This window comes from Teleopsis dalmanni, chromosome 2, assembly GCF_002237135.1.
Source record: "Teleopsis dalmanni isolate 2A chromosome 2, ASM223713v2, whole genome shotgun sequence".
Classification (NCBI taxonomy): domain Eukaryota; kingdom Metazoa; phylum Arthropoda; class Insecta; order Diptera; family Diopsidae; genus Teleopsis; species Teleopsis dalmanni.
In genome coordinates, this window is record NC_051847.1 from 228,508,682 (window position 1) to 228,535,405 (window position 26,724).

The 26,724-nt window shown below is 30.1% G+C and overlaps 4 protein-coding genes across 6 annotated transcripts in view; all 4 read right to left on the reverse strand.

Moving 5' to 3' along the window:
• Positions 1-406: 406 nt before the first annotated feature.
• LOC119678162 (GILT-like protein 1) lies at positions 407-4,483 on the reverse strand. The gene is made up of 4 exons (XM_038089854.1): positions 4,205-4,483; positions 1,312-1,446; positions 839-1,198; positions 407-782 (listed from the first exon to the last, which is right to left on the reverse strand). Exons 1-4 carry the CDS (start codon positions 4,265-4,267, stop codon positions 609-611), a joined length of 732 nt encoding a protein of 243 aa, XP_037945782.1. The 5' UTR covers positions 4,268-4,483; the 3' UTR covers positions 407-608.
• A 5,022-nt stretch (positions 4,484-9,505) lies between these two features.
• On the reverse strand, positions 9,506-10,151 carry LOC119678165 (dolichol-phosphate mannosyltransferase subunit 3). The gene is made up of 2 exons (XM_038089858.1): positions 9,916-10,151; positions 9,506-9,852 (listed from the first exon to the last, which is right to left on the reverse strand). The coding sequence occupies exons 1-2, from the start codon at positions 10,063-10,065 to the stop codon at positions 9,718-9,720; spliced, it is 285 nt and encodes a 94-aa protein (XP_037945786.1). The 5' UTR covers positions 10,066-10,151; the 3' UTR covers positions 9,506-9,717.
• Positions 10,152-10,369: 218 nt separating this feature from the next.
• LOC119676896 overlaps positions 10,370-26,724 on the reverse strand; it is a 41,260-nt gene continuing 24,905 nt past the window's right edge. Inside the window, exons 6-16 of the mRNA XM_038088164.1 lie at positions 26,267-26,453; positions 25,463-26,197; positions 23,744-23,856; positions 16,423-16,599; positions 16,179-16,360; positions 15,348-16,097; positions 15,171-15,293; positions 13,457-13,470; positions 11,632-11,882; positions 11,385-11,572; positions 10,370-11,326 (exon numbers count right to left, since the gene is read on the reverse strand). Coding sequence (XP_037944092.1) covers positions 10,460-11,326; positions 11,385-11,572; positions 11,632-11,882; positions 13,457-13,470; positions 15,171-15,293; positions 15,348-16,097; positions 16,179-16,360; positions 16,423-16,599; positions 23,744-23,856; positions 25,463-26,197; positions 26,267-26,453 — 3,587 coding nt within the window. The 3' untranslated portion in view covers positions 10,370-10,459. The remainder of the gene's footprint in view (positions 11,327-11,384; positions 11,573-11,631; positions 11,883-13,456; positions 13,471-15,170; positions 15,294-15,347; positions 16,098-16,178; positions 16,361-16,422; positions 16,600-23,743; positions 23,857-25,462; positions 26,198-26,266; positions 26,454-26,724) is intronic.
• Positions 15,037-21,850, reverse strand: LOC119678163 (major royal jelly protein 3-like). Of its 3 annotated transcripts, none has more exons than XM_038089856.1 (5): positions 21,592-21,850; positions 16,423-16,670; positions 16,179-16,360; positions 15,348-16,097; positions 15,037-15,293 (listed from the first exon to the last, which is right to left on the reverse strand). In XM_038089856.1, the coding sequence occupies exons 2-5, from the start codon at positions 16,652-16,654 to the stop codon at positions 15,159-15,161; spliced, it is 1,299 nt and encodes a 432-aa protein (XP_037945784.1). In that variant the 5' UTR covers positions 16,655-16,670; positions 21,592-21,850; the 3' UTR covers positions 15,037-15,158. The 3 variants fall into 3 exon arrangements, with proteins under 3 accessions (XP_037945784.1, XP_037945783.1, XP_037945785.1); XM_038089855.1 differs by having other exon boundaries at positions 21,588-21,850; XM_038089857.1 differs by lacking the exon at positions 21,592-21,850 and adding an exon at positions 20,875-21,078.

Consider the following 26,724-nt stretch of genomic DNA (forward strand, 5'->3'; position numbering starts at 1 on the left):
TGTTAGCATTTAGCAATAGGTGATACAGAAAACTCTATAACACAGTGTTTATTACACATATTTCGGCAATATTTTTAATAATTAGCTTGACATTCGCATAGTCAAACAGAATCTAGAATCTTTGATCTAGAACACTTGACTAACCAACCAGAAGAGGGAGACAGTATGTACTTTCACTTTGCGTGCATACAATTTGTTGTTAGTAGATGTAAGTCTTTGAATTCCATATCATCAGAGAGGTGGTTACTTAACTACGAAAAAAAAAAAAAAAATAGTGCAATAGAAGAAAATTTCTGTTTGAGTGAACTTAAATATTCCTACCTTTTGATTCAGGGCCTATTTTATTAAAGTGTCTTTTATTGAAACACTGAAATTTTGAAAAATGAAATAATTATACTAAAGTGAATTGTATTAAATGTTTTTTTATTATTATTATGTATTAATTAATTAATTGATACATGTTAGTATATAACTATATATAACACAACTCTTGAAATAGAAGCGCTAAGAAGCATGGACGGATAGATTGCAAAATCCAAACTAAAACAAGCCGGATGATGAGCTTAATAAATGTTTATAAGCTGAGGTGAGATAATCAAATAATTGATCTAAAGAAATCTGCTTAAAAGCAAGAATAAGCCAATGCTTAAGATCGACATATAGGAAATGCTGTTGGCGGCATTAGGAGCAGCACAGATTTTTGGTTGTGGTTGAGGCACATATTTACAGCCAGTTTGGAGAAATGCGGACTGTGCACGTTCGCTTACTTTAGCATCATATTGCTACAATAGAAAAAATAAATAATATGTCATACAATGTGATCTTAAAATGCAATTACCTGTTTGAAGACAACGGTGGGAACGCTCACTAAAGGATTTTGGAAATTATTTGTAGCATCTCCTTGTTTCTTTAATAGCGCGCTACCATCGGTACTGTTGGCACATTGTTGTATATTTTCCCAAGTGCTTATATGATTTTCTCGTGCACAACGTGCGCCAGGATAAACATTATCAGGGAAATTTTTGCCTACCTTCATCATGCAATTTACGAAGTCCAAAGTCAGCGATTCACGTGTGAATTCAGTTTGATAAGAATTTGCCTGAATGAGTTCAATGGCGCAGGCATGCACCTTGTTGCCGTAACATTCGTTTGGACCATGATGGCATGTGAATAGTACATCAGGTCCCTGTGTGGAATACTGTAAAGAGAAATTCGGAAGAAAAAACAGAAATTCACAAATTTATGCAAAATAAACACACGAAAGCTACGTAAACTAAACTGAAATAGAGTTTAGCTAAATTGAGCGCGCACCTGTGATTTTCCGAAGGGCACCAATGTGATATCCAAGTGGTCTTTTAGTTCAGTTTTCATAGCTGGATAAACTTGCTCATTGATAAATTTAGCACTATCTGGACACAGAGATTCATAATAGATGGTAACTGGTACCTGTGGGAGTAAATACAGTTTTAATTTGCATGTGCTTATTTAAAATGAAATAAAAAAGTAAACATTCATTTCAAATGAAAATTTTTTCAATATTTTAACAAAATATTACTTATATTGGAAAAATTATTTTGTAATATTACGACTAAAATATTATTTTTTTAAATGTAAAATATTCAAAAAATATTTTTTTTAACAAAATATAAATAATATATTATTATGTTGAGGCTAGTTAAGTCAATGCACTTCAACACATTTACTCTCTACTAATTGTAAAGTTTTTTCATAACCCCTCTCTACGCCTTGACTGGACTATTGTTTATCACTTCATCAGACTAAGCAATAACTAACCTCAGATCTGCATACCTTCCCGAGGAGCTTGTAACAGACTCTATCCTTTATATATTTTTTGATCGGATTAATTTTGAGGTCCCTGAGTATGTCATTCGTCCTAATGTACCATGGCACCTTGAAAAGTCTTCTTAGTTCTGGCTTTCTGCTCTACCTTAGGGAGTGATCGAAGTAACATTTAATAATGAAAAGGGACCCAATAGGACAATAAAATCTAAATGAAACTCAAAATCATTTTAACAGACTCCCAAAATACAATCGCTTTCTGTCTTTGCCTAACTTTCCCTGAAAATTTTATAGTTCGCAAGTCCTATACCGATTTCAGTTTGCTTTGTCTTCAACTTTATATTGGCCAACAAAATCTTATGTTTTATATTTCTGTAATTTTAAGTAGAAATTCTAACCAATTAGCTGAAGTGAATGGAGAAATAAATCCTTCTCAAACCGTTTCTACCGTTTTGGTTCCGAAATTCCTCGTTATAGTGGGTAGAAGAATGGTCATGATAGAACCAGCCGGAAACAATGATAAATGTATGCCTGTCTAAAGTTAATATTGTAAATATCGCCGAGTATATTTTGGGGATCCCCAAAAGTTTAAGCGTGGTTCTAGAAAAGCTTAGACACAGACAGAACGAGTGTTCTGATGTGATTTCCTTGATCGCCATTAAACATGCACTACATGGAGATGGAGATACTAAAAAAAAACTAAAAGGCAAATATTAATCTGGATACTTCTGATTTGCTTTTGTGTGCCAAGTCAGCTTGACTACAGAGAAAGTTTGAGTCCACTTCCTCTTTGCCTGTTGACAAAAAATGGTACAAAGTGAGAGGTTTTAAATTTGGAGTATATTGGCCATAAACCGCTTGACCTGGCTTTAGAGACATTTTGAGCCCACTTCCTCTTTGCATGTCGCCAAAAATTTCCACAGAGAAAGCGCCCAGTGTATCTAGCTCACTTGCGCCCGGAAACCAAAACTAGAGTTACCTTGGACCTGCTGTTAAGTACGTCAATACATTGCCTGCATTGTCCACATCATTTTTTTGTTTTTGTAAATTAACCGCTATGCTTGCACACTTACAATTTTAGTGACATGTTTATTTTTCTTTAAACTCTAAGGGTGTTTAAGCTTTAGTCCCTGACTGTATATTGGGTGATACAAAAGTTATCGCGGGTTTTGTTACTATATGGTTTTGGTAAACCTACTATATTTGGTAACACTAATCCGATACATATATTTATTGTATATATATTCGTAAATGTATTATTAGATTGTAATGAGAGTTCCATATACTATTGGTATGAATCAAAAAATTAGATACAAGCAAAGGGCTGTAGAAGTATATTTGTTTCTGTGTAATTCCGCTTCTCCGCTTCTCCTCTTATTTAACAATAACCGCTATTAGTTAATAAATGTGTTGAAATATGTACCCAAGTATCAAAATATTTGCCATAACTTTTTTATTTTATTTCTATTATTTATACGAGTATAAATATTTTTTGTACACAACCATAAGAATAAATTTGTAAACAAACAGTATATCTATGTATGTATTGAAGTATATGTATATGCATTTGTGTGTACGTAGTATTTGTATTGAAAACTGGTTAATTCTTGCGTTGTAAGATGAGTGAAAATTATAAAATAAAAATGCAAGTTAAGCAATTTGAGATACATCAGTATCTCATATACACATCTGATTGCAGCAAACTGAGCTAGAAATTCAGTATTTATCATTTCACATATCATTAAAAACACACCAGCAAAATATTCAAAATTTGATATTTAATTAATTTGCTTTCAGGTTTTCCGTGAAACGCTTTAATCTTGTGTACGGAGGAACTAACTTAGGCACTACGTGAGACAACTTTTCGCTTCAGTGGCTAACGCCCAAATTTGTATTTCTCTGTGGTTTTTGTATTTTAAGATTCGAAATGCGTTGAAAACAATAAATACCGTTCCATAAAAGAGTTCATTGCACTCGAAATACATTGGCCAAGTGTTGAATGCGACTACGATTGTGGAGTAGTAGGTTGAAATGCATGCACGTTGAGGTCAAACGTAATTTAAATTTTTTACTTGACTTACATATTCTAGATTGATACCTTCGTAGCTAGTTTAAATCGATGCCACATACATGTATCTGGACCCCAAAGGGCACAAATGCATTTTGTTGCTTTCTCGAATAAATTTTTGTAGGAAATTTTTTGAATTTATGGAAAATCAATTTAAAATAGCTTGCGATCTAAAGCACACCATACATCGTACTTAATGTGGTTTTTAAACCAATTTTCTTTCGGATATTTATGGCAGTTTCAGCTTTAATTTTGTTCCATTTAAAAATACCCAATGAACCCAATGTGCCCGCATGAAATTACACGATTAAGTATTTACGTATCCGCTACTCTTACCTTGACAGCACTGGCTGCAGCTGCTATGCATACTAAGACCAAACAGAAATACTTATGACTCATGACGACTGTCGAATTTTTAATTAACTTTTTTCAAGAGAATTATGTGTTTGTGAACAGAATTGAATACTGAATTCAATAAAACAATAAAATTTTCTTATTTTATTTGATTTTACTTATTTTTTTAACTTAAGACCGATTTCAGCGCTTGACAATTGTGGAGATACCCGTACGTTCCTCGGTGACGATCGAATACAAACTGAAAGCGAAGCTACTCTCAGAAGTTTTTAAAGCTGCGCTTATTATTCCGAAAAAAGCTTCAAACCTGTGTTGCGCTACGCCGCATTAACAAGTATATTTAGTTGTCATAAGCATTGAGAAAAAATATTATTTGCTGAGTTGATATTAATATATTTAAAAAAATTGATTTTTACATCGAATTAGTAGGTATAACACCAATTGATTTTATAATATACGTAGATGTAGTCTGCTTGTAAAATTGAAACGGTTTATACAGAAAAACTTATATAATTTTTTCGCACAAAAATGTGTTGAATATGTAATAACAATACGGACTAATTGTACTAAAAACAAGGTGTATATATTAGAAAAAGTTTACATAAACCTTTATATAAACAATGTTAATAAGTTTAGAATACCGTTTATATCTGCACTTAATTTTTGTAATGAAGCACAAAATGCGACTTCATCACCTCCAACCGCTATTCAGAAAAGAAAACTTCAATGCTAAGAATAGGAAGCTTATATATAATCAAATAATTCGACCGTCACTTCTATATGGATGTAGAAATTGCACAAAGCCAGGCTCTGACAAGACTGTTCAAGGTACCATGGTACATTACGACGAATGACATCCTTAGGGACCTCAAGATTAATCCGATCAAAATACACATAAAGGATAGTGCCCTTAAATTATTTACGAAAACTGACAGGCTTACCAATACCGCGTTATCGAATCTCAGAATTAATATAGACTCCTCGGGGAGGTATGCAGATCTGAGGTCAGTTATTGCTTAGTCTGATGAAGTGATAAACAATAATCCAGTCAAGGCGTAAAGAGGAGTTATGAAGAAATTTCACAGTTAATAGAGAGTAAAAGTGCTCAAGTGCACTGAATCAACTAGTCTCAATATAATAATAGAAGGCGACTTATGCGAGTTTATTCGCACTTGGTTAAAAAGTATTTTTAATTGTACTTCTCGACTACGATATATGAAATAAACATCAGATAGTTCTTAGGATATACTATATGTCGCTACTTATAATGACATATTAATAATAATTACGAAATCAATACCTAAAGGTTCAAAGGTTAATATGTTGAAAATTTTATGTATATGGTGAAAAGATTTCAGTTTATGGGTTGAGAAAACTAATTTTCAATACTCATACCCGACGTATTTTTTGTTGGATAATATCTTAAATAGAGACAAAAAAAGTGTTTACGAAGCATATTCTCAATATCTCATATACAAAATACACCAAATCGCTACAAAATTATTGTACTTTCCATGCAATGTGAATGCAGTCCAGTATTTGTGCAGTTGTATTTCTGCATGAGAGTATTGGTGCAGTTTAATTAGAGTATCTATGTGAAAGATCTGAACTTGTGATCTTAAAAACGTAAAATGGATAGATTTGCCATGTAAGACGGATGCCTTATTAATCTTGTGTATTTTATTTGTTAAGTCAAAATAAAAATATACTCACAAATTTGATTAGGTATGTAAAAATGAAATCAAGTGCATATCACTGTCAATATTAAAGGCGTGTATTCATTGTTGAAACGGTGCTTAAATTTGTAGAGATATTAGTTTTATTATAATTGAAATTAATAAAAAAATGTTTTCACATAAAGGAACAAATACTGATTTTATTGGTTCATTGATTTGTATTTTTACCCTAATATCCGTAGTATTTTCAAATAGTAATTAAGCTTAAAGGTCATTTGCAGAATCTTTGTAATGTCTGGTTGATTATATAGATCTCCACGAAAAGTAAATTAAAATAAATAATTTTTCACTATAAAATTATTAGTTAAAAATTTATTAAAAATTATTATTAAATATTTTTAGTGTTTGAAGTACTGAACATGCCTTTATGAAGCTAACTTAACTCAAACTAGTTAATAGCGGTTGGAAGATATATACTGTACCTATTAATTATGCTTTTTGCAGTCATTCGAGTACAGTCAAATAAAAATTTTAAGTATCTCTGTATTTATGAACAGTTCTGGCCGAGAGTTCAAAAATAATAATATTCGTCATTTGTTTTTTGTTTTGTTTATGCCGTAAAGTTGTTTTAGTTTTTTTCTTCTGTTTACTTTTAAAAAAACACACATTTTTTATGTAATCTTTAAGTTTTAATTAAGAATACACAAAAGATAGAACCATATTAATTTAAAATGTACATACAGAGAAATACCGAATAAAATAACAAATATTCTCAACTCATCTATTCAAAAAAAATGTTATTCTATAAAATGAAATAAAAAACACATTACATATATATTTATGAATAATTACTATTATAAATAATTATTTGAAATACACGTGATGAATCCACAAGTATAACTTCCTATAACTAATAAAACGATATCGATGATGTAATCACACAGTTCCAATCCAATCGATGCTGTTCTAAGAGATAGGGATTATGTATTTAAATAAGTTTGCAATAATAATTTCAGCAATAAAAACATTATGTAAATTGTGTATTATATTTCATATCATTAAAAAGCTTTAATTGTATTAATTAATAATTTTTCATTGCTGACATTGTAAACAGAGCTCTGCTTACTCTTCACCCGGAACTGGATCCACGAGGATCTACAATAACAACATAGAAAAAACTGACAACCAAACTTACATTTGAACATTTTAAAATTAGGTGTGTTTGTACAATTTCAGTTACATATTTTTAGATTTTATTATTAGTTTTAATATTTTAAGATACTTTTAAGCTTTACTATTATAAATTTGTACTTTAATTTTATATATAAAATTTTGCTTAATTACATTTCTAGACTATATTTTTTTATTTGTATTGCGGATTGATTTTTCATAAACTTATAAATAGCCATATATATATATAAATATACATAGGCCTCTCTTCATTATACAAATACGCATGCAATGTCTCTTAAGGATTTCGCTTTAAGCTTTACAAATTCAAATGTAATTGCTAAAAATATCGTATGGTGTGCATCTTTACTCTTAACAAATCTTCAACTTACATCTTCGAGGAAGGAAGTGATTTTAACGTTAAGAATCATCTTGCCTCAGTCAATCATTTGAAACATTTAAAAGAAATTTTCATTTATTAAGCTCTGGGGACGACTTAACAATATGTAGGCATCTTTATGCCTGTTAGACCAGGTTTGTTAGGAAGAAATCTAGAAAACTCATTGAGATGCTTTCTAATGATATCTGTCTTGTGGTAGGTTTACTGACGGGTCACAGCCGTAGTCTGGTCTACCGGTTTCCTTTTGCAATTTATGAGAAGGTTTGAATAGTTTTAAATAATTATGAAATAAATTATTTTTATTAATAATAAAAATATATAATATATATTAAATACTTCAAAGTGTGCAGAGAGGTTTGCTCAGCAAGATGGGTCTGAATTGATGCAATTAGTATTTAAGTGAACTATATTGTCAATTATATACTTATATATAAAAATATATACATATATATAAATATACTTATAACTTGTATTCCTCTACATGACTTGTTATAGTTCCTGGAAACAACTCCTACTAAAGAATACATGCCGTTAAAAAGATGGTCACAAATGTAATGGGAAAAATATAAAATGTTTTTAATAATTGAAAATTTATTTGACATTGACCAAATTTTTTAACCTATAAGCAGTGATAGATGAAATTACCTATAAGCTCGTATTAAATTTTTTTAAAATAAGTTGAACTTCGCACATTATGAAATGGAAGTACTTAAATAAGGTATTTAACCATTAAATGATAGCTTTCAAATTCTAAATTAAATACATGCAATATTAGAATTTCATTTAGTTCAATGAATTTCAAAACAAAAAATATTGTTACTATAATTGGCATTTGAATATACAATAAATTACACTATATATTAAATCATTCGGAATATACGTGACTTTCCATTTAATAAAAAAAGCGTACTGAGTTTTTTAAACTATTTTGAAATAGTATTATACAAAACTGTCCAAGCAGAATTTTAAAAGTTGTTATATAATTCAGTAAATCTACTTCATATAAATAGTTGTTGTAAATCGTATTATATAAAATATCTAAAAAGTATACTAATTGATGAAGAATTCGTTGCAAGAAACTTTAATTAAGAGTGCTTTTATTCGGTATTTAAGTCAATCCGAATATAGAAACTTAAATAAGCAGAGTCCCATTGTGATACTCTTATGGGTTTTATCTGATCATCTCAACTAGCTTCAGTAAATCATTCGTTTTCAATGACAAATCCTAAATATTGTATTAAATCGACTGTACTAAATTCCTCAAAGTTGACATCTCCTGAAGGGTTAACTGTTTGTGTAAAGAGTGGTGGACAATGATGCAATAAAAAATTGAATGTCTCTTCCATGTTCTCATTCCGTCAGTTTCTACAGAGTTCTTATTCTGTTTTGGAAGTACATAATCTAGTCGCGTGCATACTACTCAAGCAGCACGCGTACGAATAATTGCTCAATGAATAGTTGTCAATATATATGATTCATAATTTGAGTTGTATGTGAGCAAAATAATCCAAATATAATATAAATAATTATAATAAAAAAATTTTTTTTGTATTGGTGCGTTTCATTAGTACCGGTAATTTGCACATCATCACTTTTAAATAAATTAATGTAGCTATCGTAATTAACTATTATTTGCTATCAGTTCCATCAATCCTATTAATTGCAAAAGTTTAGTTGAAGGGAGGAAATGCATTTGTTTGTTTAATAAACTAAGTTCAAGATAAACCCAATTTGTTCATAAAACCATAGCAAATTAGTGATCAATTTTTTTCCGTATGTCATTGAAGATGATAATTAATGTAATTTTAATATTTATCTATTCTTTTTCTAATTTTATCGAAGCAGAGGTGCTTGTACTTGTTGAATTTCTATGTCGAAATAATGTTCAGAGAATTATCCTTTAGTATAGGTAGACCACAAAAGAATCAGTTTCTTTATAATGTGGTGCTTGTGGAAATTGTCAAGAACGCAGTTTTATTTTTGTAAACAATATGTTAATGTCCTAGCTGATTGGTCCAACTTTTCAATTTAGTAAAACTACTAATTATTGTATTGTATGTGTAAAAAAATAGTCTTTTACACTTAGCTATTGTATTCATTCATGCTCTGTAATAACAAAGAGCTGAAAAAAACAGCTTCAGGCGACTTTTTATTTCTAAACATTTAAAAGAAAATATACAAAGCACAATGCGATTATAGTAATTTAATGTGTATTTTTTTCATTTTCATATGTGTAAATACGTCAATAACTAATTTCGGAATTTGAAACCTTTCTTTATTAAATCTTCTCGAGCTTCTTTTATGTGATTTTGAAGTTCCTTTGCAGCTTCTGGACAGTCGTTAAAAGTAAGCGTCCTGTAAAGCACAGTGCTAGCCGAATATAACTAAAGGTGCGAATTAAAAAATACGATTAAATTTGCATAAAATTAAATTTATGATAGACTTACTCCAAATAAAAATAATAAAACTAATGGAAGTATTTGAATATGAAACATAAAATTTTCAAACACTTGTGATTTAATGGTTCCAGTGAGAATTGCAACATAAGGAACTGCAAAAAATCCCAAGTACATCAACCAGCGCATTAAATTAGTCATATTTGTACTTAACAAATTAATTGATTATTAAATTACTTAAAAATTATTACAGAAATGCAGAATATAATTGCGGCGGAATGTTTCAATGTTTTTATTCTAACGTCAACACAATGATACGGTTTCCGTCAACAGCTGACTTTTATAGAACTGCCATACGCAAATATTTTGATTTAATATTAAATATGAGTTTTTTCATTTATTAGCATATACACAAACCATTTGCATGTGCAGGGTTTATTGTATTTTTAATTTTTACTTGATATCATAATTAAATTATTATAAAAAATTAAAAACTGTGACTAAATATTGTACTATTGTCCTAAATATTACATTAATAATATAAAATTTCAATACAAGTTATTTTAACATTTAACCATATTAAATGTTAAGAGCATTATTCCTTGCATTGCTTGTAGAGCAATAATTCATCAACCCCACATTTTTGAATGCGGTAATTGATGTCATTAAAGTCGATGCTGCCACTAAAAGCTTTTTGCAGTCTATTCGAGACCATCCATACATCTTCTTTGCCATTAGGGTTTTTTACTATTTTTAGGCCACTGACAAACTGCAACGTGGTGGGATTTTCCGCAAATAGTAAGCGGTTCTGTGTTATATACGGTGTGCGTATGTTCCATCCAATTATACCAATAGGATTCAATAGACCGCAAAGGAGATAGCCCTGATTTGTCATACCAGAAGCTGCACATTGAACTCCTCGTCTACCGAGTTTTATAAATTGATCCAATGCACTGCTAATGCCACTATTCCAATTTGTTTCATTATTTACAACATCCAACGGAATTGCAACTTGCAAATCATGTGATAATGAGTGAAAGTATAAGAAGCGGCGGAGACGCAAGCCACGCGGCGTAACTGCGAAACTGAAAGCACCATCCAATAATTCGAAACTTTCACCAGCAATTGTGTGTGTACCAAAATCTGGATCTGGATAAGTATATTTATTTTCAATGCGCCAAGAGCGACCAGTACGTACGTTGTAAACCACAATACCAGCACCTGTTGGATCTGCCATATAAACAAAGGCGTCCTTACAATAACCATGTGGTGGTGGATCATATATATCAACGTATGGAGTAACAAAACGACTAACTCTTGATTTATAAACTTTTTCTGGTAAGCGATAACGGTGAACAAGGCGATTTTTGGCTATATCATACACAACAATTTGTGGTGGACAGTGCTGTTGAAACTCAATCTCACCGCTGTCCAAGATCCACATTTGGCCACATTCGTCAATCTACAGTAAATGTGGTAGATATTTATATGTAATACTCGTACATAAGTTCTTAACTTACCTGCACTCGATACACCGAAGTCAGATCATTACAGTCCGCACCATGAGAGTCATGCCAGTCGTAACTAGGATAGGGTTGTATTTCAGTACCGTTTGGTTTTATTACGTCTGTGAGATATGCTAACGAATAGGGTACACCTTTTCCAAAGCGTGGTATTGTAACAAATACGTAAGGATTTCTGTTATTGCCTGTAGGTATAATTAAAAATTTTAGTACTCCTATAAGACGATAAATTTCTCAAATATACCTGGATAGAAGACATCAACATCGATTGGTATCGGACTGTCAGGATCGTAATTGCCATTATTCAGTGATTTAATTCTTTCGTTTAATGTGGGAAATCCAAATTCCAAATTTTTTGCTTCATAAATCTTTATTAGTTCTTTATATTTACTTACAGGCTTACTCGGAGGATAATATGAATATGACGGATTGTGCGCTGATACGTTATTAAAGAGTATCACCAGAATCAGCATAATTATAAACAATATATTGTAACTGAGGGGTTAATAACAAAAATAAGTTCAATATAGATATAGATATTTAGATATAGATATAAGATATATTGTAAGCTATGGCGTTGTACCTTATTCGTTAAGAATTTTCTTAAGAAATAAGAATATATAAAATCTCCAAAAAAAATATTTCTAGAAAAAGTTGAAACAGAGCGTATTACGTTTGTAAAGACTACTATAAAAAACTGTTAATGAATTCAAAAAAAGAAAAAAAATGAATCATCATTGGTCCTTAAAAAAATATTCAGACATTTTTCTGTTTGTAGAAAGTCAGATGTATAGATACTTTTCTATTGTTTTATTTTGTAAAGTATTTATGCTTGCAGAAGGGGATATCTGAGATATCCAATATTATATTCACTCTAGCAGTATTTAAATTCTGAGGACAACCTGTCATGTTACCTTACTTGTAGGAAAAAATGGGTTAAAGGAGGGAAGCCCCTTTCCGTGCTTCACTTTCTGTAATTATCTGGAGAAGTATTAATTGAAGTAGTCTTTCTGTGGAAATTCTATTACAAATTATCAACACATATAAAAATGGCATCCTAAGTCACTATCCACCACAGCTAAGTATTTCCGACACATTTTCGTGAGAAAGCTCAGATAGAATGAACACCACAAAAGATAACAAACAGTAGGGCATCAAAATGCACGAATAAACTAATCTATTAGTCATAGGCAACTTTATGTCTAATAATCATTGCTAATCATAATCATTAATAATCTTAATCAAATTATATTATGATTTTTAATTTAAAAAATACACAATATCTAGTACATGGGTCAACATTGTAATCCATAAATAAGATGATATGTAGTCGTAGTAAAAGGAGACAGTAGAATATTTTTGGAGTTATTGGGAAACTACAATAAAAACTTTACCAACGACTTTAGGACTTAGAAACTTAAAACGAACTTTATTCAGTATTTACTCTAACAATATCGAATCTCATTAGCATTTTTGTATTGATTTTGTATGGATAATGACAATTGTTGCTACACATTTGTGAAAATAATTACGATAGTGCAAAGATACTGCCAGTGTTCCAATTGCTTCCATTTCTAATCTTAAAAAAGGAATTTTATATGGATTACATGCCAAGAATTCATGGTTTTAACAAAGCTAATCATCAAGACAAAACGTAAAAGGAATAACGATCACCGTTTAAAGTTAAGTTCACAGAATATAAAAGCACTATGATATATCAGAAAACTGAGGTGCGGTTTGAGGTGCGGTACACATTGATGTATGACTTCGGAAAACATATTAATTATAGAATGATTGAAAAAAGTAAATATATTTTTTTTCTTTATTAGCATTTCTTTATTTATAATGAAATGTATTTTTAATGCATATTTATTCCATCACAACAATAGTGAACAGAATCACAAAACAATTAGTTTTTAATAATAATTAGATTTATTCATCAATAGCTGAACCAGCTTCCTATTTTTACATTAGGAAGTCGAAATTAGAATTTCAGACAAAGAGATCATTTTCTTTAATTTTGTGCACTGAGAAAAATCTTTATAAATCATTTTTAGATATTCACTCACATTTGTTTCCACATCTGTCGAGGGTTTAGTTGGGTTTATGTGGAACTTTTTCGAGTCAAGTTTGTATAATAAGGTTAGTTAACTTTTAATTAAAATAGTCGTAAATACCCAATACAAAAAATTTAAACGGTTTTTTTGTATCCACAATAGTTTCAAGTAAAATTCCTGAGGTATTGTGTGCCATAAATAGATGTGGGCAAGGTAGCCTGTCTTAAGGAAGAGGATTTTACTGATCCTAAGAGATGCGCTCGTTATGATATTGTATGCATTATAAATCTGAATATATTTATTTTTCATTTTATATTTAAACATTGAAAGTTGTTTTGTTTTACTTGATGATTTATTAGACTTAGTCGTAATTATTTTTTATATAAATTTTATTTGTTGCACTAATTTGAAGCAGTTTAGGTTTAATGACACCCGAAGAGTTCATCCTACTCTGTTAAACAAATTATTCATTTCAAGTCCCATATTTTTTGCGAAATTCGATGCGTTGTATTTTTAATTTAAACACGTAGGTAAACATATTTTTCTTTAAAAATTAATAATAAATTGCAATTAATTCATTATTCTATTATTATTATTATTTTCACTCACATTTTAAAAAGCATAGTGCGCACTTCCAATATTTGTGATAATTTAAAAGGTTTAATCAGTTAACTCAATTTGCTTGGGAATCAGCGGTGATAATGCTTAGCTATATTCGCGATATCAATTCAGAGCTCGAACTGAACGAAATATTTGAAAAGTTTTCATACTTATTCCAGCGAATATTTGGGTTTGCCTATATTTTTGGTATTTTTAAAAGTTTGTTGCTGTTCCTCTCAATTCAATTAGAAAAGTGAACTGGTTTCGGCAAATGTTGCTTTTATACTTGTACTAAAAATTCTTAAATGAGATATACGAATTTTAAACTCGTCTCCAGATTGGGTTATTTATTCAAACTTTCGAATGAATAAAAATGATAAAATAATATACATAATTAAAAGAACAAATATAGCAAATATAGCAAATATGTAAACAAACCCGAACCGGTGCAATAAGCGTACGCAGCACCCTATGCCGTAATTCATTATCGATCTACACTCTTCTCCTTTGGTTTTGGAATTGAAGATACTATATGCGGATAGTTGTGCAAAGAGCATAGATTGAACCAGTTAGTGTTCCGCTGACATTTAAAGTAGTTTACGAGTAACTATGCCAAATTTTGACATTTCGGATCAAGTGGGCGAGTTCTCTAAACTGCTAAGTCATTCATACTTTCTCTTTTTAATTTGGTTTGTTTTTCTCTAACATCGTGTTATTGCCTTTATTTGGGTGTAAAGTGATAATTCATTTTTCTGGTAGGTCATTAACCAAATTTTTACTGTAAACAAAGTCAACATTTAGTTGACAAAATTTTTTTGCTTTAGGTTAGTGCATAATTCCTATAACTCGTTGCGGTCATGAGTACCTACCTATAAGACTGAGTAACATTTGTATATATATATGCTTGTTATCCGGTATTCTCTCTTAATTTAATTATTTTTCTTAATAATTTTAATATTTTATTGTTAAAAAATATGTAAAGTATTATTTATTATAATTGGTATTAGCAACATTTGGAATTTCTGTGCTTAAATTATAGCTGACAATTAATGTATAAAACTTAGATTAGATAAAATAAAATATACACTTAAAATAAAAGAATATAAACAGACTTCTAATTAAAAACCAATTTGTTATGCAAGTCTCCGTTGGGTGCATTAAAACCGAAACCATTCTGTAGATTTCCAAGTGGGAGTTTCAATATGCGGAAGTTAATCTCATTTGGATTCTGGGTGCCAGTTGCAATTTTCTGAAATAAAAATCATATTAAATATATTTTTTAATAAAATTAAATACTTTTTACCTGAAATCTATTCGAAATCATCCACAGTTCCTCTCTGCCTTCATTATTTTTCACAACTTTCATTCCACTTACAAACTCAAGAAGTTCTGGTCTTACAGGAATTTCTCGGAAATATTTTGCTTGATAAGGTGTGTTAACATTCCAACTTAACAATTTGATTGGATTAAGTGTGACGCAGTAGATATTTCCTATACTATCAATTGCCTCTGCAGCACATTCGCTATTTCTTTTGCCCAATGATCTGAACTCATTTGGTGAAGATTCTAAATTATTTTCCCAATTAGCACGGTTATCTAATACACTTAACGGCACTGAATACTCCGATCTGCTTGCTAAAGGATGGAAATACAAATTTTTCTTATCGCTGGCCATACCAAATATGCCATCCATGAGATTGAAACTTTCGCCAGCAATGGTATGTGTGCCATAATCAGGGTCAGGGTACATAAATTTATTTTCTGCACGCCAAGCCATATTTTGTGCATAATTGTATATCACAAGTCCATGGTAGGAAACATCAGCCACATAAACCATGGAATTTTTACAAGTTCCACGTGGCGGTGGATCGCTTACAACCGAAACGGGCGTTATAAATAACGAAGCACTGGGTATGTAAGTATTATTAGCAAAACGAAATCGATGTAATAGTGTATCTGTGTTTAAGTCAAACAGCAGCAGCTGTGGTGGACACATTTGTTCACTGCCAATTATGCCCGAATCGATTACCCACATTTGATTGCATTCATTCAACTGCAAATAAAAAGGTGTAAGTGTTTAATCCTCTAATGTGTACTATTCTTTGATATTAATAAGGGTTAAACATTTACTAACCGCAACTCTGAAAGCCGATGTGATGCCATCACAATTTGTTCCATGACTATTGTGCAAATCATAGCTCGGGTAAGGTTGTAAAATCGGGCCTCCACGATTACGAGCAATTACCGTGGCTAGTGAATAGGGTATTCCACCTTGGAACCGTGGTATTGTAACAAATAGTCTGGAGTTCGATTTTGCTATAATGAAAATGAATACATTATAATTTTTTTACAATTTTTTTTCTCATATATTAACGTACAATATACAGGCATAACATCGATTGGCACTCCATTAATTGCTACTAAATTTCCATTTGCTATGGCAGTTTGACGATCAGTTTCGGTTGGAAACCCGTACTCAAGTACTTTCCATTGGTAAACAACTTCAATGTCGTTCCTTAATGGATTGGATGGATTTAGTCCATAGCAATTCGCTACTAACACCAAGCAGAACATATAAACCAACATTACTGCCACTCTGATATTAAACATACTGAAATGTTATTTCCTAAACAGCAAAGGAAAAGAATTTGTCAAAATATTAAGTAATTAAAAAATGAAAAAATTTTTTAAGATTCTAAAAATCTTATATATTAATCACATTAACTAAAAATGAGTGCTTCATTTCAATGTAATAAGCTTAGTACTCTACAACATACGTGGGGTGATTCTTTTTTCGATGTGGATTTGCGAAGAAAATGTACAAATAAGTTATATTTCTTTTTAGGGAAATATCCGACTAAATAATACTTAATCGCTTATATTACTTTGTACATAACGAAATTACTGACAATTATTTATTTGCTGGTTGACTCCGGTTACTAATACTGGGGTGTACTGGTACTAACATATGGTAAGCGTTTAAACCTTTTTGTTGCAAATGAGAGTTAGGGAATTTAAATTAATACGACCATATCATTCTGTTACAAAAATATTTACAATCTATTGATATTGTATTGCTCCTCAAAATATATGGAGATATCAGATAGAATATTTTATATAACGATGAAATAACACGTATGGTAATTATATTTCAGAATGTTTACAACTACTAGAAGTTCCTTAAAGATTTCAATGATTTATTCTATAGTATTTATATATTCTATAATCGTAACTCAATTCTAAGAACATTCCAAAAATTCACATAGAAAAATATTTAAGTAAAAAAACAAAAACGATTAATAACAAAAACATTTATAATATAAAAATAATATAAAAATTTTTTTAAGGGCTTTCCAAGTCGTTGATGAGTAAATATTATTAAAGTCTTGTATTTCTTTGAATTGAATTTGTGAATTTTATTATTTTTACTGTCTAAACAACAAATTTTAAAAAGGTCAAGCACAGAGTTTACTTAATAAGAAACGTCATATTCCGATAAGAATCGTGCAGGGTCGTAACAAACATAATTTATTGAGGGAAAAACACAACGAATAAATTTCATTTAAAATTACCTATTAACTCCATTTTCCTAAATTTGTTTATACTAGTGCTATATCTTCAAAACTGATAGTTGTGGACTCGTCACTTAATATAGTACTATTTATACTGTATAGATTACTATTATCATGTATTGGTTTAAGTTAATGTGTTTTTATGTAAAATATGCAATATGTTATAGTTTAAAAAATCATTATATCGACACTTTTTCGGTACGGTACTAACCCTTGATCAATTTTTTATATATTTTTGCGGGTGAACATATCCCAAAACTGCCAAATTATGGCTAGTGGTGACATATATCTCTCTAAGGGCCAGAACTCTGAAGCTATATGCGAAAACCGACGGCTGCCCTACTTAGCATTATTTAATCTCAGAGTAATCACTAACCGCACGGGGCGGTACGCAGATCTTAGATCAATCATTGAATAATAACGAAGATTATGAAGAATACTCAAATTAGTCAGTGAGATATGTGGGACTTTGTAGAAATCCCTCAGTCATCATATAGTAAAAGTGCACAGATGCACTAACTCGGAAAAGGCTCAACATAAGACTAACCCTTGGGACAATATAATAATAAGTGCTCAATCATTTCGATTAAATCAAGCGCTTTAAGCTGTTTAGCTTACCGAGGTGTTCAAATACTATTCATAAATTAATTTCTAATATTAATTTAATAAAATAAATTGATTAACTCTATTAAATAACTCCAGTGTAAACTCACCTATTAGATAATAGGTGCATAATTTTGGTTATTAACGGCTTCCCACAAAATGATAGAGGCTTTGCTATCAACATAGTGTCAACCTGCTAATCTCTGTTATCACAAGTAGAGACTTGATAATGAAAGCTAATGGCGAAATCGCAGAGGAAACTGTAGAGCATTTATTATACGAGTGTCTCAGGCTCTTTTTTAGATTGAGAGTTAGATACAACAACAAAATGTTGACGTTATATAATTTATAATGTAACGATTTGTAGAAATACTTAAAACAATAAGTCTTTAGTGCCACATCTCTTTACTGATGTTGGCAATCATTCTCATTACATGATAAGCCCAATGTATCAGAAAGTTTCTCGATCTTTATATATGAATGTATGAATGAGTGGAGATATAGAATAAATCCAATAGAAATGAACTTTAATATAGAATAGAATCAGCAAATACCGCTGAAATTTGAGCTAAAAATAGTCATTGATAGTTTATATATATATATAAATCGAAAGAATCTAGACTTTTGTGTAGAAAAAATAAAAAATTTTTAATATTTTAGTTTAAAAGTGAATCACATTAAATTTATAAATAACAGAAAGAAAAAATATTATAAAAATTTATGCTTAAAATTTTTTAATAATAATTCATTAATTCATAATAATTAATCATAAAAAACACACTCGGGTATTTTTGAAATGAAATACCGCAAAGCTTATCTACCATTCCTTGAGTTAAGTGTGGATTCTACGCGGTGTATGAGTTCTTGCGGATGAGGTGTGATAGAAAGCGAAGTGCTTTCCTAAGGTTCATTATGCAGCAGCGGACCTAAATGCCGTATCCGTATCTGACTTTTATTGTGGCATTGTGTTTATATGTCATTGTTTAATTAATTTCGGAATATTTAGTGACACTTTTACATATATATTTATGTCGAGGAAGCGCTGCTTATCAATTCAATTTGATTGAATTTAAATATGGTGCACTTCCGTTATACTTAGGAAAGCTGTTTATATGTAAAGGGGATTTGTGTCAAATTAATTTTTGCAAAACTAATGCACTTCTATACTAATGCACTTCTAAATGCAGATAACAACTGCGCACTCCTGCTCGGGAACAAGTTTTGATGATACGAGAAAATGTGATTAGAGAACTTGAAGTGGGGAGGGGCGTAGAGAGAAACAAGTTTATTATTAATTTACATAAATAAATTCAGTTTTTGAGATGTATTAAAATTTTAATTTATTAGCACGTGCTACAGTATAAATATCAGTAAAGCAGATACAATTAATTTATTCAAAGCAATTAGCAAGCAAGCCAATTGGCGAAAAATCATTTACGGAAAATTATAATAGAAAGGTGGCGGAAAGTATTTAAGGTGGTGTTTAAAAAAATATTAAAAATGTAATTAAACAAAAAATTATAATAAAAATGTGTTTAATCTGTTTAAAAATATCTGTTAAGATTCTGTAAACATTTTAAAGATAGATTAAGGATACATAATAAGTGATGAGAAATTTTTTTGGCAACAAAAATTTTATTACAAAAATGGAAAAACGCTGGCGATAGAATACTAGACACCTTGAAAATTCGTCTGAGTGAAGTAATGAAGACACAATCAGTTCTGGTAAGAGATATTCAAAAGAATTCTATGCTTTAAAACAAAGTTTAGAGTACGATTAAGAGATAAGAGTTTAAATAATTTTTCTCATGTTTATGCTTTTGTTAATGAAAAGCTGTTAATGCCAGTATATGACTTGAAGCCGGGTATAATTTGCTTTAGCCGAGAGTAATTAGTACTTGTAAATATTAAACGCTTTTGTTTTGAATACAATAAAAATAAATAAATTATAATATATACAATAAGTAGCAGAGACATCAGATAAGACAAATATAATTAAAAAATTACACTAGGTATAAAAGATGATGGACGGATTAATGTGTATCGACGAGATATGTGATGATGTGATATGCAAATAATATAATATAACTTTACAAAAAAAAAAAATGGAAATATAAATGAGAAAAAAGTTGAGTACATTGTTATTATTGAAGAGATATATAGTTAATTTTACAGTTTTCTAATTTAATCTATGCTCACTCCATAGAAGGAAGATTTGCAGTAAAAAATATTAAAACAAAAAAGTGTTTTTTATTATTTAGTTAATATTTTTTATAGAGCAGTTCCGAATATCTAATTTATTTCACTTTCGTAGATATTAATGTCCATTTGTGGTTTTTATTTAAACCAGAAATATACTAATTTACTGCTTAAAATTCACTCTTAATGTATGTTCAAACAAGAATTATTTTTAAGATATCTGGATATATACACACATCTGTATGTATACGAGTACATACTTAGATGAGCTTAAATATTTACTTAAGTTTTGTTTAAATAATCTGTGGATATGATTTTATCAATTCAAAAAACACTGTATGTTTGCAGTAGTTGTTTTTTTAGCACAAGGTTTTGACCGAAATTGTTCGCAAATAAACTGGACGCGTTTACACAGAAGGTTCCATACTTATTTAAGGCTTTTTGCTTTTATCTCACCTGAAGGTGACTTCATTTAATTTATTTAAATTGGGAAAATATTTGCGGATTTCAATTAAATCTTGTCACGTTTCGTTAAATACTTGCATGTAATTATGAACACTTGAATTTGAAAATGTGTCTCTAAACAAAGCACCTTTCGCGGAAATCCCGTAGTTGAGCTCGAAAGTACTTTTACTAAGAATTATCAAAATCCTTTTGTTTTGGTTTTTAAAAAGCTTGAAATATTTAAAGCAATTTTTTTCCGGATTTTTTGTTGCCACTGTACACTGTACACAGAGTAAAACGAATTAAAGTTTTATAAATTTATTATTATTCTGCTGCTATTATTATTAAAATAATCGAAGATGATGTCGCTCTTTCTTCATATTCTATTGGTGAACCTGTTATTTGTTCGGTAAAGCGGTGATTTTAGATATTAATTTTAATGCTAATTATTATTGTTAATACAAAGATTAAATCGGCTTACGTCTTACGGTTTAATACGTAATCAGCAATCAGCAATAGAGTATATAAATTCATATATGAAATGTATATAAGTGATTTCGACTAACGTAAGTCCAGCTCAGATATTTTCAAATTTGTGCGCTAATTTATATAAATTGAAATAAATTTTTTGTCACTCTCTATAATAACAATGTTGGTTGTTAGTTATTACATAAATATTTATTTTATTCTCATTAAGTTTTTTTTTCATTTTACCAACTATTTACCTACTATATAGATTTGAGATTCAAGATTTAAGTCACCACTGTAAGCGCCGCTTTAGTATGAAATTCGGTGTTGACGCGAGTACAAACTATGCCGGAATGATTTCGTAAAAAATCGCCGTGAAGAGGAATGAGTATGGGATTTCCACTATTGTATCTGATGCGAACAGATGCGAAGATGTTTGCTGCCTGACTGCCTGACTGCCTGCAAATATCGTTACTGTCGTTCTTAGTTCTGTTGCTATTTATTTAGTTTGTTGGCTTAAAGCCGCTGATAAATGAAATTAACTTACATATTCCACCGATTTGCATAAAGCTTAAACCCCAAACGATGATAAGTCATAAATTAAATAAAAATTGTTGTTTGTTTTGTTTATTCTATTGAGTTTGGCATATTAATGGATATTAAAATTCAGCAACAGATTAGTTCAGTCATTGATAAAAAGTCGAAAGTTGACTAAGTGTGGAAAGGCGTGAAAATATTTTAAAATTATATAAATATTCAGAAGCACAAATATTAATAGAAATCTTTTTTTATTGTTTCATTTTTAACACTTAAGCAATTACTATTCAGTGATAAAAAGACTATCATTTAGATTTACACAATTCTTTTAAATGCTAATAAATTTCGAAGTTATTGTTTGAAAATTCCTTATTTATACAACACTCATTATACCAAGCAGTGATAATTTTAATTGATTTTTAACAATCTTGAACTACTAATTACAAATTATACTACAACTAATGACTCACTTATTATTAGTGCAATAAATTATAATATTTCAAATGTCTTCTACATTCAAAGGATATCAATCAATTTGTCTCTGACAGGTTGGATACTGAATCTGTATTTACATAAAGTGGTAACGAAACAATTAATATTGATTAATTGTGATAAACGTAAATCTATTAAAAGTCAAGGGGTTGTATGTGCCATGCCACCCATCCGATCAATTGGGGTTCACGTTAGTTCTCTTAAATCACTAAACATAAATTTAAGATTTATTGTATATAAGTCTGTACCTAAAATATAATATTTACACAAACAATATTTTCATATCTTAAACATTTAAATTTTTCACTTGCAAGTTATATCCGGCAAGTAATGTAATTGTTTTTCTAATCCTTAAAATAAGTTTTAGTAAATTTTTTAATAAAGTTGATATTTATTAAAAAAAACTCAGTTTTACGTTCCTAGATCAGGTTCTATACATAAGAAAGAATATATGAAGAATCTATGGTCTATGATTTCGTTCTAATATAAACACAGCAAGTGAATTTGTTCTTTTATTCTTTCATAGCAAAATAACAAAACTCCGGAATAATGTGTGAACATAAAAGTCAAGTACGGCTTTGGGTCAATTGGTTAAGGAGCGCTGACTCTGAGCTTCAAATTTGGCAGGACACGAGTTCTATTCCTGGTATTTGCATTCTCAGAAAATTATTTACAAATAATTAAATACAAGAAATATTTCCAAGACCACTGATGGTGGGTATTTGGCAATATGCGAAACAGCTGTATGATCAACCAAAAATTCAATTAATTAAAATAATAAAAAATTAAATTTTTCTTCTTGTAATTCACTGCTGTTCTAAAAACTACTTTAAAAAATCAATTTTATCTACTTTTTACAATTTTATTTACTTAGTTCTCGATAGAGAAAGAGAGAATACTGCATAACTTCGATATGTACCTAGACTTATACTTCCTATGTAACTTCGTTTTATTAGAGTTTAATTAATATTATTTCTCAACGAGATTAGTGTAATGAATGGAGTTATTCAGTAATCAGTATAACTGATTTATCTAGAAAGACTTCAATAATTGTTTACATGATGCTGCGATTTTTAAGATGTTTCGGATATGTTTCTCATGTACACCGCCTTTTAACCTCATCTTCCTGCGACCATTAGCAGAGAAGCGCGAAATTTTTAACTGAGTTGACATTTAATTAAGACATTTAGAGTCAAAAGGCGTTTTAGATGTAGATTGAACTGAAAGCAAGAAGCTCAAAGCAGTTTTTGTGTTTGATAGTGTATATATTAGCCGAAGGATTAGCCGAAGTAGAGCACGAAACGACTCTGGTCCTTTTTCGTCCTTCGATTCTCGGATGTCGTTATTGAGTTAAGGCTAGAGCGTCTTCCGTTCGCATAACTACATCGCTTGTTAATGCAAGCAGCTAATTTAGCTGATACTGTGTTTAACATATATTCTCGTTTTAAACCAATAGCAATAAATTCAGCATAAATCACCAGTGGTGAATCAATAACCCTTTAATAATATATTTGTAATATAAGTTAATTATTAAATTTTATATTTAATATGAATTAGTTAATAATTTTAATTTTATTAAACCTTTAATAATGTAAACGTGGAGTATGTTCCCCGTGTTTTTATTAAATTTAGACAATAAATTTCGAACGTGTGGTTCGGTTAATAGCCCAAGTAGATGTAAACGAGCACAGTTTTGTGAAGTTGAGAGCTATCGAAGCCAAATGGGACTTTTCCAGACAAACAAGATGATGTCCCGTTCGGTAGCAATCATGCATTCGAATAATATCGCATGATTACTGCGGTAATGAAATTAAGCACAGGACCCGATTCGGAAGACGCAGGTGTTAACTTATACTCGTACATGTAGTTAAAAAATCTTTATTAAATAAAGAAATATTATTGCATTTGGAGCTATTTTAATAATATAGAATTCTTGATTTATTTTCATTTATTTTCACAAAGTTGTTCATCTCATGTTGAAGAATTTTTTCCTTTAGATAATTTTCCTCAGGGCCTGTTTTTGTATTTAAGGTTGAAATTGCACTCAAGTCTTGATATTAAAATGCAAAACAATTTAAAATTATGATTATTAAAATAAAAACAAAAACATATCTTTATTTTATTTGAAAACTATAACTTTTCATTTATGTTAGCTGAGTTGTAATAAGTACAACTAAATAACTTATTAGTGCTTGTTAGTGGGCACTAAAAATTCTCCTAACTAAGAGACTGAACTAAGAGCGCATGAAATACAAAAGTCACGCTAGTCTCGAACTAACATTGATATGTGATATTGATGTGATATTGCATTAAAAGACAGGCCCTAAGGTTCCCAAATCCTAAAATGTGTAATTAAGAATAATAGTGGTTTTGAGAAAAGTAAAGTGTTAACCTTAAGTTATTTAAAAATTTTTTTAAGGTGAGAAAACTTTGTTTGCATTGTTAGAATCGGATACGACTATATAAAACAACCTCCATTCATAATTTATTGCTCTTTTGCAATTCGTTATTGCAATTTATTGTTTAAATCTGAACTCATCGAAGCTGAAAAAACATCTAAAAAAATGATATGTTTAGGTTTAATTAATATATATTTAAATCAATATTTATACAATACGATATTATTTAACAATTTAGATTCTAAGTAGAAAAAATTTAATAAAAACTAAACGTTTCTAAATAATTTAAATTTGAAAAAATTCAATTCTGACGCAAACGATGCGAAACGCTGCAAAATTGTACAAAATTTCGAAGTGATTGGTTGAATAATTCATAGAATATTTGTATATTACGATTCATAGGTACGCAAACTATTTCGTAATAGGACCCACCAAAGCGATAGAAAATATGAAGTATATGAAGCCTGGTACAACGAATTTCTATTATTGATGGAAAAAATGTGTTTATCATGTAATCAATTTTTTGTTACCACGTCTCAACTGAATATACATGAACGCATAGAAAACGATTGAACTGCGTATAATTAATTTTTTTAATTCTAATTTAATTAAAATAAAATGGAATAATTAATTAATTACAATTATGAGTATTGGTTTATGCGTTGTATATATTTTATTTAGTGTTTTTCATTTCATTAATTTACGAGCGTACAGGTCTTTTACGTATCCGCTCTTCGCTCAGCGCATGCCCGGGATGATACGTTTGTGAAGTAATTGTAGTACCCACCATTGGCAAACTATTTAAATTATCCAAAAATGAGATTTCTGAATTGCTTCTAGCCGCTCTGGTGGGTGGGAACGCTTCACCTTGATTAAGAGCAGTAAAAGGATTTCTAGAGGAATATTGTAGTAAGCCCACTGGTTCGAAGTCAAATGGTGAACTCGATGCTACTTTGAAAGGACTATCTAAATAGTCTGATTTAAACTTATCAACAGAATTAATATGATAAAATCTACTTAGTGCAGAAACTGAAGACAGACGTGGTTTATATGCATAAGAGGTGCTATGCGTATTTGGAGTGAGGTCGATACGCAAAATTCTGCAATTCGCTTCGTTTGGGTTTATGTTCTTTAAGAAATAACGTTGGAACTTAGAAGATACAGCATATATAACATTTGATTCGGACGACGTTGTACTAATATCAGCAACAAACTGTAAACGATCCTGATCGAAAGCTAGTATTGAGTGTGTGTTAGTTGTGGGATTCCAGGTAGCAATAGCAGTTTCCGTTATTGGACTGAAAATGAGGCTGTCGTCTATTGGTGATATTGCCATACCAATGCCTTGTGAAGACTTCTTACCCACCAATTTGACTTGTAATACTTGGTTACGCGGTATAGGACCAGCGCGTAAGACCTCTTTGGATATGGAAAATACACTGAAATTTAGTTTTAGAAGAATTATAATTTCATTGCTATGTTTTAAATATATTGTATTTATGTTTTACCGATCTGTTGCCAATGGTTGGAAATAAACAAGGCCTGTTTTTTTGTCAAACGTTAAACCCACTACACCATCCATTAAAATAAAACGATCGTTTAAAATTTCAGATTGAGCAAAATCTGGATCAGGAAACATGGCTGGATGCGTAAGCCGCCAAGTCACATCTCTGTCGCTATCGTATACAATAAGCGCTACAAAAAGATAAATCAAGACATATAATTATATTGCTTACACAATTTTGTATATGGTATAATAATTTATTTTATTTTATTTCATTATATTTTAATTTTTTAAATTAAATTAATTTTTCCATAGTTGCGATTGGAAAAACTTAATGTTAACTTCCACTGCAAACAGAATAGTTTGAGCATTTTTGAGTATACATTTTTTATGCTATTTAAGGTTATACAATGAGTATAAACTAAATCAACTTAACAACACATTTTGACATAATTTATTCTA